Genomic DNA, 17646 nt, shown 5'->3' on the forward strand with positions numbered 1-17646 from the left:
ATATTGTATTATATATATAATATATTATAAATAGTATGCATAATATTATAGTGTATTTGTATTGTACATTTTTGTTTATAACTATTCCGTTTGTATGCGTTTTGTGTAAATATACGCGCGTTCGTCGAACGCTTCGTTTTTATATAATACTTTATCACCGGTACACTACACAGATTTGAATGTATTGTTAATTTTGTTGATTTTAGCTAATTTTGTATCTTGTAAGCAGACGTCGCGCGTTTTTTTCATACGTTTAATTATATTTTTTGTCTGTAAAATCTTTCCATTTCACCCATTTCTCTTTTAATTTTAGTTACGTATATTTTTTTTCCTGTATACCTTATACTTAATAATAATAATATAATATACACGATGACTAATAAATTACAAATTTTACGGTCATAAACATTTTCGTTTTTAATTACAATCATGGCATATATATATATGTAATATACATTCTACACCAGTGGTCTTCAAACTTTTTGACTCGCAGTACAATTTTCTTACCATACATTTTTTGCAACCCATGTCAATTTATTAACCAAAAAAAAATTCAAGTTGCTTAATGTCTATTGCTTAATTCTTAATAGATAATATTTCATTTTTTAGTGTCATACCTAACATACATAATATGTATTATATAAATATGGATTTTTTAAATTTCAAACAGTGAACTTATCATGACCCAATCTTAAAGCTTACGTAGTGGCCTATAGTTTGAAGACCACTGTTTTACACGTCTTGAGTATAATCAGTCCGTCTATATGTAATACTGTTATTAAGAATATACATTTTATAAATGTATAATACCACAGTTAGGTTACTAATAATAATAATTATACGATGAACGTTATTCGTGCGTTTGTCCATCGTACGCGCTCATCCACTAAAATAATACTGTTTAATGCTCACAATACGCATACTTACGAGAATCATTTTTTAAATACTGAGCATATAACTATGAATGTATTATTGGTTTTATAACAATATGTGTTTTTTATTTTTTGTGTTTGTCGTGAAATATACATTGATAATTTACTACAATTACCCGCACCCGTAAACGGCTACATTTGTATAAGTAGGTACCTATGTTAAAAAACGATTCGTATCCGATCCCTTTAACACATTGACTGCTATCACGTCTATTTCAGTGAGTTGACCATTTGAGCTGGAGCATTTTATTTTTATTTTTTTAAACATATTTCCTTATAATGATTCTAGGTCATAAACCTCTATTACTTCATAATATTGCATGAACAGATATCATTTCATCTGTATTTAGGATATGTTATGCGAGGGGTTTATGTTCTTCGGTAGCAATATCTTGAGAAAAAATATCTTGTTTTTGAGAGGTTTTTCGTCTGTCTTAAAAAGATTTAAGAAAATAATTAAGAAAAAATATATTTTACCTGTAAAATATTTGACTCTATTCACAGTTATAAATAAAATAATTGAAGTGTTATGATAAAATAAATACATTAATATAAATAATTTAACGATATTTAATGTTCATGAAATTAAATTATTGTACCTCTTTTATTAATAATAAAATTGTTATCTTTTAGTTTAACTAATAAGTTATAACAAAAGGTATAAATTATATAAATGATTATAAAAGGAACTTTAAATTATTTAATTGACAACTTTAATAATCACTTCTAACATTTTTCATTAGATATTCTAAATAATTAAAATAAATATTTAAAAACATAAGAATAAAATTAAATTTTAAATTTTAAATTAATTATTTTTAAGTCTAAATGTACCTAACCTAACGAGCATTAAAAAAAACATAAAAAACTTTTAGAAGCTTAACAAAATACATATATTTTAGTAACTTTTATACATTTATTTTAAGCTTGTTTTCCACCCAACTCTAACCGTAATGAAATTTTTGACATTAATATGTCTTATGTATTGCAGTTAAAAAAAATTTGTGTAACGAAAAAAAATGCAACGTTTTTTAGTGCATTTTCTGTGGTGCTAGAAACTTGAAATTTCAACCATAGATTTACATCTCTTCCATCTCTTTACAAACATAAAATTATACTCAGTACCTTTTCTATCATAGACCATTAGTACTTACCTATAGGTTAGATTAGGTTACGTTAATATTTTAAACTTCTTCTCAAAGGCATAGAATATTAAGTAATTTGTTCACTCCTGTTGATAAAACTGTTTCCCTGATACCTAATATCCTGCAATAACAATAAATTGTTGATTACATGTATTTTCGGTAGTAAATGTAGTGATAATAACATCAGCTGATGTATTATGTTCATTCACATTATTATTTTATTATTTATTCAAAGAAAAATAAAATAAATTACGTTAACTCAACGGCTATTCGACGATACTAGTACTAGTCCATAAATACAATATAGCAACGTTAGGGAAAACATGAACTCTATTATTACATTAGACAACAATTAATACACTTTTAATTAATTACGACGCTAGAAATTGTGCTCGTTTTATATTGGAAGATATTAAACAGTAAGAATGGCTCATATGATATTATATACTGTGGATAAAGAAAAAAATAGTTATTGATATTTTCACCCTATATTCCACGTACCAGATGAAACTAAGTTTCAAATACGTCTAACAATTTGCAATATATAATACATAGGTACTTTATTTTTTCCAAAATATAGGTAGTACCAATATATATGTAATATGTATACATTATGTAGTATGTACACACAATGAGATTGTCTGCCACAGCAACGGCATTAAACGCTAATCGTAAACAGATTCCCAGATGGTATCATCGACATCAATAAAACTGAAACATGAAACGCCGTGATTTCCAAAATTTTATTCTAAAATTTCAAATTTCGATTGTTCATACGTGTAAATTGAAGGTGAAAACGAGGAATACGCTGTGAACTTAATAGTATATATTATATAGTGCGTACACAATGTATGAATTGATTAAATTAATTGTAAAAAGTACATGAAATACAGCAAAGTAGGTAAATTATTATAGTATTTTAATATGTAACAGTAATGGATGATCCTGCGAAACCTAAGATAACATTCAATCATTTCAATCATCCAACGCTAACTACATTTTTAGACGCGAGAAACTTGAAAAAATTAAAGAATAATCTAAAATCTTTAGGCATTAAAAACAAGTATGTACCTAAATAAATACGATATGTTCGTATCCGTACATATTATGAAATTTTTTTAAGTTTTAATCGGTTTAAGTTGTATAGGCATATGTATTATATAAGTATAAACTATTAAGTATTATAGATATTAAAAGGTAGAAAAATTAACTCGTCATCATAAATATCAGGTACAGTAGACATCTTGTTATGGCATTTTAGTGTATCTTAAACGACTACTAATATTTAAAAACAATTATGATTAATTAAATATTGAAATCATTGGTACGCGACAAAAATATAAGTAAAAAATCATAACTTGTGTAACTCTTAATTATATAAATATATATATATTTATTTAATGTCACTAACGTGATAGGTATAAAGTGTAGGCACCCTTTTACGTTCAATTCTACTAAACAAATATGTAAGGAAGTACTTATCGTCTGTCATTATTAAAATGACTGAAAATTTAAGATTTAAATTCTAAAAAAAAAAAAAAAAGTGATTTCCTTCTATTTTGTAAGTATTATAATATTATTCTTTCATGAAAATTATTACTTCGTACTATAAAATAATTATTAAGCTATCTATTATACAATTATTTATACAACATTAAAATATATATAAAAAAAAAAAATGGTTGAAAGTGATAAATTATTAGTTGTAACTTGTAAATATTGTTATAATTATCATAAACATATTATGTTTACTATATAATCACTCACAAACCCACATTTACTTTAAACATCGTTTCATTGACAATTATAAATAATTTTCAGTCAAAATAAAAAAGAAATATAATAAACAAATGACAAATGTTGCATTATTATAGTTTTTGCAATTATGTAGGTAAATTTACTTAGTCAAGAAGTGCATCAAAAGGTGAGAGGTAACACTAAATATTTTTGTAAAATGATAATTCCAATAGAAGTTTTTTCAATGCAGTTCAAAGAACATTGTCATATAAACACATTTTTGGAATACAATAGTTATTTTATAAAGGTAATGAATTAATGACAAATTTCCAGTAATACAGCTGTTAATTTATGTCATTTTGATCGATAACAATTTTTAAAAAAACATATCAAAATTAAAAATACCAACTTGCTCTTATATTAAATAACCGAAATTCGGTGAGTCAAAATGACAAAAAACAAATAGCTCTATCATAATTTTTGATCAATAATAGGTGCCATTTAAACTTTTAAATAAAATATTGTATTTTCTATTTTACTCTATTGTTTATTTATAATTCTTTTATTCCCAATTTTTATCCCTATATGCGTGTATTCATATTGGGTCATTTATAATATTTCAAGTACTATAGCAAGGTTGTGAGTAATTAAACCATTTATTCTATATTATTTCACTCAAAAAAATCCATTGAACCCAATACAAGAATACTTGAACTCAATATTTACGTGTACTGCGGGTAATGTATAATATTTTACCTAGCTATAACGCTATGCAAAGCATTAGCCAGAAAAAACTTAGGAGGGAGGAGTTAAAGTAATCAACATTTTTAATCACTACTAATTACAATAAGATACAGAATTATTTAGATAGGAAAAAAAAAATTTTAAAACTATCAATTAATTGTTTAATATACAACTTATGTATACGAACGTGCAGGCAATTGAATCACTATCTGTTGACGACCTACAGAATAATAAACGATTTGGAATCAGCGCAGGCAGAACACCGTCGACGTCCGAAACACGTCCGGGCTACAGGTAAGGAGTATGTGAACACCGTCGAATTCGTCAGACTTGTTGCCGATATCGTTGCCGGTCATATTTTGAACGCGGTGTGCGGAGGCCACGAGGACTCGCCAAAAGTCGACAATGACTTAGCCAAACGGCTGCTGAACGAGTTTTCGAGCCAAATTGGCACCGCCGACGAAGGTACATCAGAACACCATACTCACGGCGATCACATACGTTTAGGCGTGGCGAACGCCGTGGCTGAGATGTTGACCACAGCCAAAAAAACGGGTGGTTTACCGGGAGTAGAATACACCGCGAAGAAGACCGCCTTAAGTACCAAAGCTGAAGCCGAACGACGACGGCGCGGAGCTTTGGCGGCGCGGTGGTTGGCCGCCGGCAAACTCAACTACGACTATTGCGATAGCAGAAAATTGAACCCACGAATGCAGGCGTCGCGGAATAAAAAATTCCCAAAATTTGATTGGCGAAAATTGAATCATCGACGCACTGACGCTGCCAAAATGGACGACAGACAGACGTCATCGGACGGCGTTAAAAGCGGTGCAAATTTTAAAGCGGCGACAAAAGTTCCCGGTCGTCCGAAACTGGATCTCTCGTTACCCGTCGAAAAGGATCGGGGAACCACGAGCACGCAAAACGTCGCACGCAAAGTTCAGCTAGAAAAAACGATCGACTCGCAAATAGGCCAAAAACGACCGGCAAACGTAATTAAGAATAGCGATGCGTCTAAAGTAAACGTCCAAAAAACTGTAGGTGAAAGCCACTCACCCAGCAAGAGTAAAAATATCAATGCCACGGTGAAATTGCGAGACCCAATACCACGACGACCCATGGTCAGCGACAACACCGTAATTAATATGAGACCGCGACAACAGCGCGACGCAGTCCGTGGAAAAGTAACTGTTCGACTGCATAAAGACGTCTCTCCACACAAACAAGCAGCGGCAGACAAATCGAAAACGGGTGTGTTGATTAGAATCGTTACGAGAAAGTCAAAATCAAAATCAGCTGATCCTACGTCAAATACTGTGAATGGTAGAGTCCGGGGGACAGCGATAAAGGACGAACAGAAAAAAATCACCGATCCGATGCCCACGAGAACCACGGAGAAAATTTGGAAATCGGGACCTACCGGAATGTTACCAAAAGAAGTAAAAACGAGTGGACCTCGGAGGAAACTCACGTTAGCAGACGTAGAAGGAAGCGATAAAAAACACAAAAATTCATTAAATAATAAACGAACCATTCTCAGCGAAAGTGGTGTCGAAGATAAGTCTAAAAGTCCCGGCACAAAAAACGGGAACGCTGCTGAGGAAAAATTGAAAACCTCAAGAACGAAAAACGGTGGTGCTATTGTGAAAAAATCTAAAATTCTCGGAACAAGAAGCGGTGGCGTTGCAGTAGAAAAATCTAAAATCACCGTGACAATAAACGATGGTGCTGTTGAGGAAAAATTAAAACTTCCTAGAACAAGAAACGTGGTTGCTACTGTGGTAAAACCGAAAACATCAAGAGCGAAAAATAGTAGCGCTGTAGTGGAAAAATCTAAAATCGCCGTGACAATAAATGGTGGCGCTACTATCCTGGAAAACCCAAAAACCATCAGGGCTAGAAACGACAACGCTGATACAGAAAAATCAAAAAACACACGGACTGAAAACGGTGTTCGCAAATCCGTGCAGGACGGGGATAGAGACATAACGGCGGCACCGTCGGAAACCCTGATCTTACCGGCGATCGACTATCATGACGATGCTTCGCTAACGGCTGCTCACGACGGGATAAACGAACCGATCGAAACGAAAAAGACGGTCGCAGAGACTGTCGGTGGGTCTCCTATACCTGCAGATATACAAGACGACGGCGTTAAAAACACGTTAAATTGGGAAACCAAAAAAGATAGTGATTTTGATGAACGAGACCCGGTAAAAACCAACGGTGATCTGGTTGAAACCAAGCGAGATCAGATAGAAAATCGAATGAATAAGCCTAAAACTGTAGGGTACAATTCCGAAACCGGAGCAGACGATGCCGAAATTGAAGCAGATGATGCCGAAACCGGAGCAGATAACGCTGAAATCGGACAGGACAATGTCGAAACCGAACATAAAACGACTAAGTCAATGGTAGAAGACGGGACTGGCAATCGTCGTAGTATGGATATTTGTAACGACGACCGCGACAGTAATGTGTACGAGCTACGTATGTCTTGTGTTTTGGGCGTATCAGACCAATGCCAAAATCAAGTGAGTTACAAGTCTCATTTCATTTCATATCATATAATTTACTATTTAATTATCCTAGAGTCGTAAAAGACACGACATTGTCGATTACTATATTGAGTGTACATAACATAGTATTCAAAGCACTCTCCCTGTTATAATTATTAATACAACTACCCTGTATGTTTTAATATTTATACGTATTATAAAAAACCATTATGAGCTAAAAGACAAAATGTATTAGGTATAAATATTATAATCATGGTACGAGTATATACGTAGGTACATAAAAAAAAAATTAATTAAATATATTATTACCCCGTTATTACATAATTGTCGGTGTTGCGCTGTTACGAAAATACAACTCACAAAAAATCAATTTACATTGAAAAAAACCTTAAAAGGTACTTACAACTTACATACACATTTACGAAGATTTGAAAATTTTTACACGGCATAAATAAATCAGTTTTACTTGCAGCGCAAAGGCGTAGTTGACGTTTTTACATCTGCATCTTTACAACGGTAACACAACGCCAGTTTTAAAAAAATGAATAAAATAACAAAAATAAATGATTTTGTTATAGCATTGATACATTTTTTATAAAATTTGATTAGAATTTGTAAAACTCAAGTGCGTCAGCCGTCTGCGGCCTTTTTGATTATCCTATCGCTTGAAATGATTTTTCCATGAAATTAATAAATATCACTGAAAAACAAAAATAACCTATTAATGTTTTTACAATAATTATTTCTATTTTGCTGACAAGATCTTAGTCAAACCAACATAAACTTGTTAATCTTAATGATAAATAACATCTTATGTTTACTAGATAAGCAATAAGTTAATTATTCTACAGTAAAATTTAATTATAGGTAGGGACTAGGGAGCAAGACTGATAAAAGGGACAAATGCTGAAAGTGTTAAATTGTTTGTAGCGACAATAAATATTAAATTATAGCATTTACTTACATTTCGATGATTACGAAGCAATATCTTGTTAGTCAAAAAAACACAGACTGGACCTTAAATTAGCAGTCAACAAATCCGTGTATTTTCACATAATTTATAAATAAATTGCATCTACATACATTTATTATAACAAGTTTAATAGATACCAATAAAACAAAACCAAATGATTACGAAACTTTTTCTGATTTAGTATATTTTAATGTACATTATTAGTACGTGAAGTATGTCATCACATCCCATAAAACTAAATACATAACTCGTTTATAACGTAGCGTAGTTGATTCTGACTAGACTATGGTTAAATCTTTTTGCTAAGTTAATCGTTTTAAGCAGGGGTCGGCAACCTTTTTAACCACACGGGCCATTTTTTTTTTCAATTGTTCATCAAGGGCCACATTAAAAAAAAAATTACATATTATGATATAATACTTATAATTGTATTGCTATTATGAAACGGTTAGATTAGATTTTATTTATAAAGGAAAAAGAATTATATAATATTGGAAATTATATGAAAAATGTTATTGAACAAAAGTAAAACACAAAAATTAACCACCTTTGTGCGGGCCATCAAAAATTGCTTTTTAAGGATAAGATGTTGGCTATAAAAATACACGCACGACTTTCGATGTACAGCGCCTTACGCCTTACTGGACTGTCAGTATTTCGTTACGCGTTACAAGGAAAACTGTTGTCACGATTGTCTTAATTAAATATTTTATAGTATTCAACGTTCAAATTTAGTATTTAATCTACGGACTATGGTCGTAGTTTTCGATTAAATATTAAGATAATATCTCATTATAAGTTTCCCGAATTTAAATCCAATCCTGAACAAATTCTTGTATAAAATTGCTTTAACGTCTAATGAATAACATTATTCTGGTACTTAATAAAATTTTAATTTGTTCTAATAGCACACCGGTTTGTATCAAGCTAAAAGAATATGTAGTAAATATGAAGTAACAGATCTTACCAAGGAGGAATATTGTAAAATTAAAAATACATCTAATAAACAATTCAAAAAGTAATGTGTTTTGTATGAAATCAAACGTGTTAACCATTTAGAGTACCTATCATTTAACAAGATTTTAACAGTGTTTTAATTGTAAAGAATTTTAACTATTTTTTTTTTAATATATTTTATTTTCAAACATCAAATTAGGTGTAATTTATATTAAATTTATGAATTCATGATTGTAGGCTGAAATATTTATTGTTTAAGTACATTATTGATTACGATTAATGTGTTTAAATCAATATTGAAACGTTTAAAACTATATAGTTATAGACATTACTTGTTAAACATTAACTAATTTATTGATAACAGGCATTCTTTTAATAATTCCTATTGCCTATCAATGTCAGGTCCACCAAAAGTTGGAATGTATTTTAAAAAGTGGTTTTGATTAAAACATTTTAAACATAACTGTTTAAAATTTTACAAAACATTTTTTCTATGAAATACACACATTGTTTTTAGATCACGATATACACCACCGTAACATAAATAATATAAGGAATGATATTATTTCGTAGTTTATAATGTACCTTTAAATGACAATTGAAACTAAGCATTCTAATGAATTATTGTTCAAAACATTACAAAAAATTGTGTAAAACAAAAAAAAAACTATTTTTTTCAACCCCAAGTTCACTCTAACCGATTTCAAAAAGTGCGAGGGCTGGAAATATTAGGGCTGACTCACTGATATCAATCCAATAGCTTTAGTCAGTACTACAGAGGAGGCGAGCTCTATTGTAGTGCAAACCTGTTTTCAGCTCAAATTTGATTTTAATTTGAGCGAAACAGATAACACGAGTTGATTTATAATTGAAATGTTTAATAATTACAAGCAATAGAACTAAATATTTTATATCAATGAATTTATTAAAATGATGAATTACAAGTACACAACCCTAAAGTGGGTTTTATTTAAGCTCGCATTTACTTAAATATTAATACAATGTTTAATGTATTTATTCATAGACCCATGAGTCAATAGTCTTTGTCCATGGGACTACTTCTTTTTCAGTGAACCACAATGCAATTTCTTTGTTAGCAGATTCTACAGCATCCGATCCGTGAATGATATTACTATAAATTTATAAGATATAACTGTAAAATAAATTTTAAAAATCATTATAATATATTTAACGGCCAACTTGGATGCATAAATCTCCTCTAATTGTACCAGGGTTTGAGTTTTTTGGATCAGTAGCACCAAGAATGAAACGTCCAGTTTTCACAGCATCTAATCCTTCCCATACCTAAAATTTTATAATTTTAGTTAGTTATAATATATTAAGTGTAATAGAATGTAATAGAACTTACCATGGGGACAACGGGTCCAGATGACATGTACTTAATAAGACCAGGGAAGAATGCTTTACTGGAAAGATCAGCATAGTGCTTCTTCAACAATTCTTCAGAAGGCTACATAAAAACAAGTTTTAAACAGTTATTTATAGTAATAATAATAAAATTTAAAAAACAAAAGTGACTTATACATAAGTTTCAAGAATTAATTTATATTATTGTTTAAAATACTTCAAACAAATGTAAATTTATTTGTATAAAAATGTTTAATTTTATAATTATTAAATAACTGACCAAACCTTACCAGCACAAAATTTTAAATATATAATTTTATTCAGAGCCCAGAAATAATCAAATTAATTTTAGTACCTATAAAAAAAATCTCAATTGGACAAGTTCCAATATACAACCATATATTTTATAATTTCAACAGACATGTAAATTCCAAAATGTATGACAAAAATAGTAGTATTCATCAATCAATAATAAAAACCGAAATTATTTTGGGTAAAATTATTTTTTTTCAATTTATTCTGTATATTTTACTGGAGAAATTGCTAAATTTTAACAATAATCAATACAAATGGAGAAGTAAAGATATAAAAGAATTTAAAACTATCTAAAATTTCTTTCTTCTAATAAATTAAATTAAATTCATTTTTGATGGCATTAAAATTAGTCTAAAGTAATTTTAGGTAATCTAGTTTAAATTTGTTAAAAAATAATTTAATTAAATACTTCTACAATAACAAATAGCCAAGGTTTAATAAAACAAATATTACAATTAATACTAAATATATAATTTAATTCATGTTAATAAACAAAATCTAAGATAATAATATCTTAATCTGGAAAATCAAATTAAATTTATATGTTTACATTACCATAACCTAAAATGTAATACACTGATATTATTTCTGGTACCTAAGTGATGAGAAAAAACACATTGTTGGAACTATTCTATAACTAGATATCGATTGTAAATAATCATAAAATGATATTTCATTGAGTTTAAATTGACAAAAACCGTTTTAGTAAGAAAAACTTTAATATGTTAAATTGTATTATACAGCCGGACTACCATTTTTCTAACTCACCCAGACGAATTTCATGGCGACCAGTTTGAATCCCTTGGTCTCAAAACGTTTGATGATCTTGCCAACAAGTCCACGCTGTACACCGTCGGGTTTGATCATGATGAAAGTACGTTCGGCGTTTGGATCACCCATGACTAGTCTGATGAGGATTTGAAACGCTGTTAGTATCGAGCAAATGAACATGTAAAACAAGCGAGGAAACTGCCGGGGTGTTAAAAACTAAGTAATGGCTGCGAGGTTATAGACAGCGAAGGAATGCAATGAGATCAGATTTCGTGAATAATAAAGAAAAGGAAATAAAAACGGCTGCAGAATAATATATTGTTGTACTGACCGTTGTTTGGTGGGCGTTGCTTCGGAAAAAATTTGTACTGGTAGAGAACCGAAAAGGCGGTCCTTTCGAAGACGTTAATCAGACGAGAAGCAAAACCAAAGTGTCAAAGTACAAAATGTCCAGACTTCACAATGGTACAATCATGCCTCGGTGGCCGGTTAATAACTTCAATTTTGTGGTTATAATATTAAACGGTATTTAAACACAACCACGGTTATAGTATATTATACTACCGACGTTTATAACTTCAACTCATTCAGGTTGTCTGATAAACGTTATCACTCATGCATGTAAACTGTAAATAAAACCGCATTGTTTTTTTTCATATTGAAATTTAAAATACCTATTAGTATGTCGAGCATTTAACGATAACTGATTGTGCCTTGTTGTCAGCCATTAAAAGAATTTTGACGAAACCCTTTATAATGAACTTGAAAGGTGACGAAATAGAAATAACCCGCAGAAGGAATCTACCGGCCTTCCAAGGAATCGGTTCAGTAGTAAAAACTAAAAAAAAAGGTAATATATAAAAACATACGAACTTGTTTCATTCAGCATTCATTAGGTGTTATTTTTCATTGGTGTTTTTTATTCGTTTAGATGTAAAAAATGTTGTCAACACCGAACAATCCGAAACTAAACGCCAGAATGCATTGGCCGAAAAATGGAAAACATTACAAGACCGAAAGTGTACAATTGCAAATGCACTAAAGGTACATTTTAGAGTACTATTTTCAAAATGTGTGTTATCCATAATATTTTAATTGTTTTGATTCAAGCTTGTATTTATTCATTAACTAGCTGGATAAATAGTTATTATTTAAATTATTTTACAATTTAACTGTTAGTTATTTAGAGATTTCTTTATTTTCATTTAATAAATCCAACAATTCAAAGCTTATTAGTTCTGCAAATTCAAATTTTTTAATAAGCCTAATTTACTTAAAATATATTGTTTATGTTAATAAACAATTTTTCATAGATGTTCAGTTTATATTGTATGTATTTACTAACAAATAATTGTATATTATGTAATGTTAATACATGATTCATATTTTATTTTCATTGTGTAAGATTTAGTAAATTAATTTGAAACATATAGAAGGATAAAAGTTATTTTAATTATCAAATATTTTTCAAATATTACTTCTATAATAATTATTTAAAAATTATTTTTATTTTTATTTATTTAATAAGACAGTTAAACTTTAAAAAATTATACTAGAACCTACATGAAATATTATATCAAATTTTGAAATTTAGACATTACTTCTTGATTTCCAAATAAGTGGCATTAGCCATTTTAGGTTAATTTTACTTAATTTCTATCGCTATGTTTAATGTTATTGATAAAAATAAAAATGTTCTATTTATAAAGATAAACTTCTTTTTATATCATAACTTTTAAATTTGTATTATTAATAAATTAATGTAATTTATCAAAGTTAATTGGTTTTAGTGGTAGCAAGAAATTGATCTTATCTGAAACTCAAAATAAATAATTAAAAGTCTAATCATAATTGTATTTCTATAGGGAGAATCATTGAACAAGAAAATAAAATTTGATGAAGATGGTGATCAACAAAAAAATGATTTCAAAGTATCTAAACAAAAAATGTCATTGTTTGATGATGATGATAATACCAGTGATCATGAAAATCAAGGAGAGTTAGTATCAGATTTCAAGCTAAAATTACGATTTGAAGGTGAAAAAGGCAAAAAGGTGACATATTTAAGTAGATATTGTTACTTTATCATGTATACATATATGTATATATTTTTTACTTTCAAGTCACAATACAAAATTTAAAAAAATATACTTTTCATACAATAGTTAATATTTTATTTTAAATGAATTGTTATGTATTGTATTAGTTATTCCATATGCAAACTTCTAAAGCTACTGGTGATGACCGATTTGTAATGGACAAACGATTTTTTGAAGAACAAGAAACTACTGAAAAATTGAGCGATGATGAGATAGAAAAACAAATGAATATTTTGGAAAATGTGATTGGACGATCAATTACCAAACCTAATAAGGCTAAAGGAGATGAAATGTAAGAGTATTTGAAACAAATCTAATTTAGTTACCCCACCAATTGTGTTTTTTCATTTCCAAGGTATTTTAATATTTTTATTATAATAAACCATAAAACAAATTGTAAATTACAAAATTTGGTACTTTATTTTGTACTTTATATAGCAAAAAATATTCAAGTTTAAATTGTCAGAACTTTTTAATTAGCTTCAACCTCTAAATTCTGATTATACTATAATTGTTAATATTACAATTTTATTATATTAACTAAATTAAGCTCATAAAAAATTTTTTTCTCAAAAATCAACATTTATTTCTATTAAACTAAATTAGATTAAAATTAAGATTCTTAATAACTTAAAATTAAAAAAGGATAAAGATTAATTTGAACAAATAATTTTGTTACATTAACTAAAAAACATAAGACCGAAGTTTTTTTTTTTTTAAATTCAAGTTGTTTGATTGAAATATCAACGATATTAAGATGTTAGTGTTCAAGTAAACAAGGATTTTTCGTTTATACATTTATTTTGTCTTTAATAAATATTAATTTCAATAATAGGTTATCAGAACAAATCCTATAAACTAATTTACTAAACAACATAGTAAATGTTTAACAATTATTTTTATGATTTAGATTTAATATGGTGAGATATGATCCAACACAAGAAGAACATAAAAAATATATAAAAGATAAACCAGATTTACCAAAACAAAAACGACCGAAAAAACAAAAAGTAGAACAGAACAAAGTTGTAGCTGAAGCAGTTGTTGATACAACAAAATATTATAAAGTTGGCGATAAACTAAAAGATGTATTTAATTCTCAAAATCAATTTAGCTTTTCCAGCTTATTTTCAACTTCTGATAAAAGTGAGTTGAATAAAAAAAATTGTGATTTTATCTCACAATTGTTAAAATTGAACCTCTGCAATTATTTTTTACACTGAGAATGATGGTGTAATTAGAATTGAGTGGTCAAATTTAATTTTTGAGTTATAACACTTAAAAATTAGTATAGATTGTGAATATAATGTATGTTATGTTATACATCTTAACATTAAAACTGTTGTTAGTTAGATATTGTTATTTTGACAAGCAAGTTTGTATTCTAAAAAATAAAAATTTCATGAAATTTGCAATTAGAGCATTATTGTGTCTATACGTTATAACCAGAAATCATAAAATTCTCAAGGCTATAATTTAAAGACTAATGATTTCTCTCAATCTTTATTTGTTTTGTCACTTTTAAAACATTAATTTACCTAAGGCTTAAAAAAAATAAAATGAAAAATGTTGATGGGTACTAAACTAGATTTGTTCCAAAAAATTATAACTTAACCTTAATTACTTGTATACCACTTAGTGTTTTACCATTTGATTACAACATTCCATAAACAGAGAAAAATAAATTCCATTTATAAAGTTGTTACATAAAATTATTTTCTCTCTATATGTCGTAGTCATTTTGTTAAATTAATTTTTTCCATAAAAAGTTTTTTTATATTATGAATTGTAAATGGCTGTTTCACAAAATAGTCACTTATACCTTATAAAATAAAATATTTACTCCACACAATTTAATATTCATAATTATTTAAATCATATTATTATACATGCTATAATTTTTTTTTTTAATATTTATTAAAAAATAAGTTTTTATAATAATTCAATAGTTTATTTACTTAAGCCACTTTAAGTAATATTATCAACTATAAAAAAATGTCATGCTATCCATTTTAACAGTTGTTTTGATTAACATATGTTATATATCGTTTATTTGGGAACCCCTATCCCGTTTTATAACTTGAAATGTTGATTATTAGAAAATATTCTTTTGAAATAAAATTTATAGTAGCATGATGCGATGCTGTGTACTCCTAAATTTGAAAAATGTGAATATTGCTTAATATAATGTGATATAAACAGCAACTATACACTTGAATATGACATATCATAAATAATAAAATTTACACATTTCAAATACTTAGATTATTGTATCGATATTATTTAATTATTTATATAAAACTATCCATGTTGTGTCAGAAAGTCAGTAGTTCTCTACCTAAGTTTTTCATGTAAAAATGCTTGTAAATCTTGATGATGTGCTTGAATTGGAGATGTGAAGTATAACAGCTATTAAATAAATCATAGTCTTGTTTAAATAAGCAAAATTAAAACAGGTTATTGTATATTTATATAAAATTAATTTTGCATATCTTTAATCAATAATTATTTATATTTTTTGTATAAAAAATTAATATTATAACTTAACTGTTAATATTTAAATATACAATTTGTATAAAATTTTGTATTGTACTAAATATGTCAAAAATAAAATATAATAAATATATATATTAATATATACTATGTGCAGTGAATATTTTATTTCTCAAAATGAAACGATTTTCCATTTCATGTACTGAACAATTTTTCATGAAAACATTAATTTCACAAAGTTCCCATGAAATACGCCTATAAAATATTTTAGTGTAATATATTATATTTTAACAAATAATTTTATGTATTATTAACTTTTTTTTTATAGATGATTATGATGTAGACAAAAATGAATATCTATCAGAAAAAATATCTAAACCTCAAAAAACATTTGGTCGAAATCCATTTATTGATGACTCTAGTGACTCAGAAAGTGAAGAAAACAATTTTGAAGATAAAGAAAAACATTTTGATACTAAGACTAATGAAGTGCCTTCAGGAAAATTTTTAGGATCTAGAGGTGTTTGGCGAGAAGTCTTTTTTTTCAAAGTAGATGATTCTAGATTCAAAGGTAACAAATTAACATAATATTGTATGACTGATAAATTATTTTTAATATTTTATTATTTATTATTTTAGATGCTCAAGAATTTTATGATCCTCAGTTTAATAAAATCAATTATACAGGAAGTCAAGATCCAAGATTTATTAAGAGAAGGGATATATTAAGAGACTTTTTGAAAAACAAAGATAAAAGACATAAACGAGATGTAGGCAAAAAGATGTTTAGTAGAAAACTTGGAGGAACCCACAATGACTTTAAAAATGATAAAATTCATAAAAATAAACCTACAACTAAAACAAAAAAAAATAAAGAGGGAAAAAAATTTAAATCAAATAAAACATCTTAATAATTATAAATTTTGTTTGTAATAAAAATATGTTATGTTATTACATTATTGTTTGTATGAAAATAAATTTTTTTATGACATTATTATGAATTATGTTTTATTTCTAGAGAAATTTATTATAAATTTTAAACATTTTAACTAAAATAAAAACAAATGAAATCAATTTTGAGTAGCCGTAAGTCAATAATTACACTAGTTGAAATATTAAATTTACTTGATTTTTATAATAATGTTGTGGGTTGTCTTGTACAGGTACAACAGAATCAATTTTATGTTGTGAACATAAACATTAAAATAAATAAACCTATTATCAAAACTTGATAATATGTCTGGGTTTGTAAGTTGGTTTTTTTTTCACGACATTTAAATTGCTTATTGAGTTATGATCATTTAAAAAATATTAATTTTCACAATATGTTCATAACTTACTTAAAAATGCTTGTATTTTAATAATTCAATATATAATACCATTAATGTTATTTTCTTAAAGTTTGATAATAGGTCAACAAACAGCAAAATTAGTTCTGTTGAATACAAATGTACAGTATGGTAAATTTGTGAACTTTGTCAAAAGTTTTTGTGGTATGTTCAAACGTTCAAAACAACATATATTTTTTTATGGTTTAGTCAATTTTACAATATGCACATATGATATGTATCATAGAATTGCAAACTATTTAAT

General features: G+C 27.8%; 2 protein-coding genes across 2 annotated transcripts; one reads left to right on the forward strand and one right to left on the reverse strand.

Annotated features, from left to right (window-relative positions):
- Positions 1–9907: 9907 nt before the first annotated feature.
- On the reverse strand, positions 9908–11900 carry LOC112594442 (nucleoside diphosphate kinase-like). The gene is made up of 5 exons (XM_025339224.1): positions 11793–11900; positions 11459–11597; positions 10377–10478; positions 10200–10312; positions 9908–10139 (listed from the first exon to the last, which is right to left on the reverse strand). Exons 2-5 carry the CDS (start codon positions 11588–11590, stop codon positions 10022–10024), a joined length of 465 nt encoding a protein of 154 aa, XP_025195009.1. The 5' UTR covers positions 11591–11597; positions 11793–11900; the 3' UTR covers positions 9908–10021.
- A 120-nt stretch (positions 11901–12020) lies between these two features.
- On the forward strand, positions 12021–16964 carry LOC112594441 (probable RNA-binding protein CG14230). The gene is made up of 7 exons (XM_025339223.1): positions 12021–12311; positions 12393–12505; positions 13327–13515; positions 13668–13852; positions 14471–14706; positions 16382–16624; positions 16693–16964. Exons 1-7 carry the CDS (start codon positions 12218–12220, stop codon positions 16962–16964), a joined length of 1332 nt encoding a protein of 443 aa, XP_025195008.1. The 5' UTR covers positions 12021–12217.
- The last annotated feature ends 682 nt before the right edge of the window (positions 16965–17646 follow it).

Source organism: Melanaphis sacchari, unplaced genomic scaffold (genome assembly GCF_002803265.2).
Source record: "Melanaphis sacchari strain LSU unplaced genomic scaffold, SCAv2.0 Contig22_pilon_pilon, whole genome shotgun sequence".
Classification (NCBI taxonomy): domain Eukaryota; kingdom Metazoa; phylum Arthropoda; class Insecta; order Hemiptera; family Aphididae; genus Melanaphis; species Melanaphis sacchari.

Excerpts from the sequence above, each read along its gene's own strand:
- LOC112594442 (XM_025339224.1), bottom strand. The coding sequence starts at position 11,590 with ATGGGTGATCCAAACGCCGAACGTACTTTCATCATGATCAAACCCGAC. Across the intron at positions 10,313-10,376 it reads CTGGACCCGTTGTCCCCATG|GTATGGGAAGGATTAGATGC; the intron begins GTAAGTTCTATT and ends ATAAAATTTTAG. Across the intron at positions 10,140-10,199 it reads TTATGCATCCAAGTTGGCCG|TAATATCATTCACGGATCGG; the intron begins TTAAATATATTA and ends ATAAATTTATAG.
- LOC112594441 (XM_025339223.1), top strand. The coding sequence starts at position 12,218 with ATGAACTTGAAAGGTGACGAAATAGAAATAACCCGCAGAAGGAATCTA. Across the intron at positions 14,707-16,381 it reads ATTTTCAACTTCTGATAAAA|ATGATTATGATGTAGACAAA; the intron begins GTGAGTTGAATA and ends TTTTTTTTATAG. Across the intron at positions 16,625-16,692 it reads AGATGATTCTAGATTCAAAG|ATGCTCAAGAATTTTATGAT; the intron begins GTAACAAATTAA and ends TTATTATTTTAG.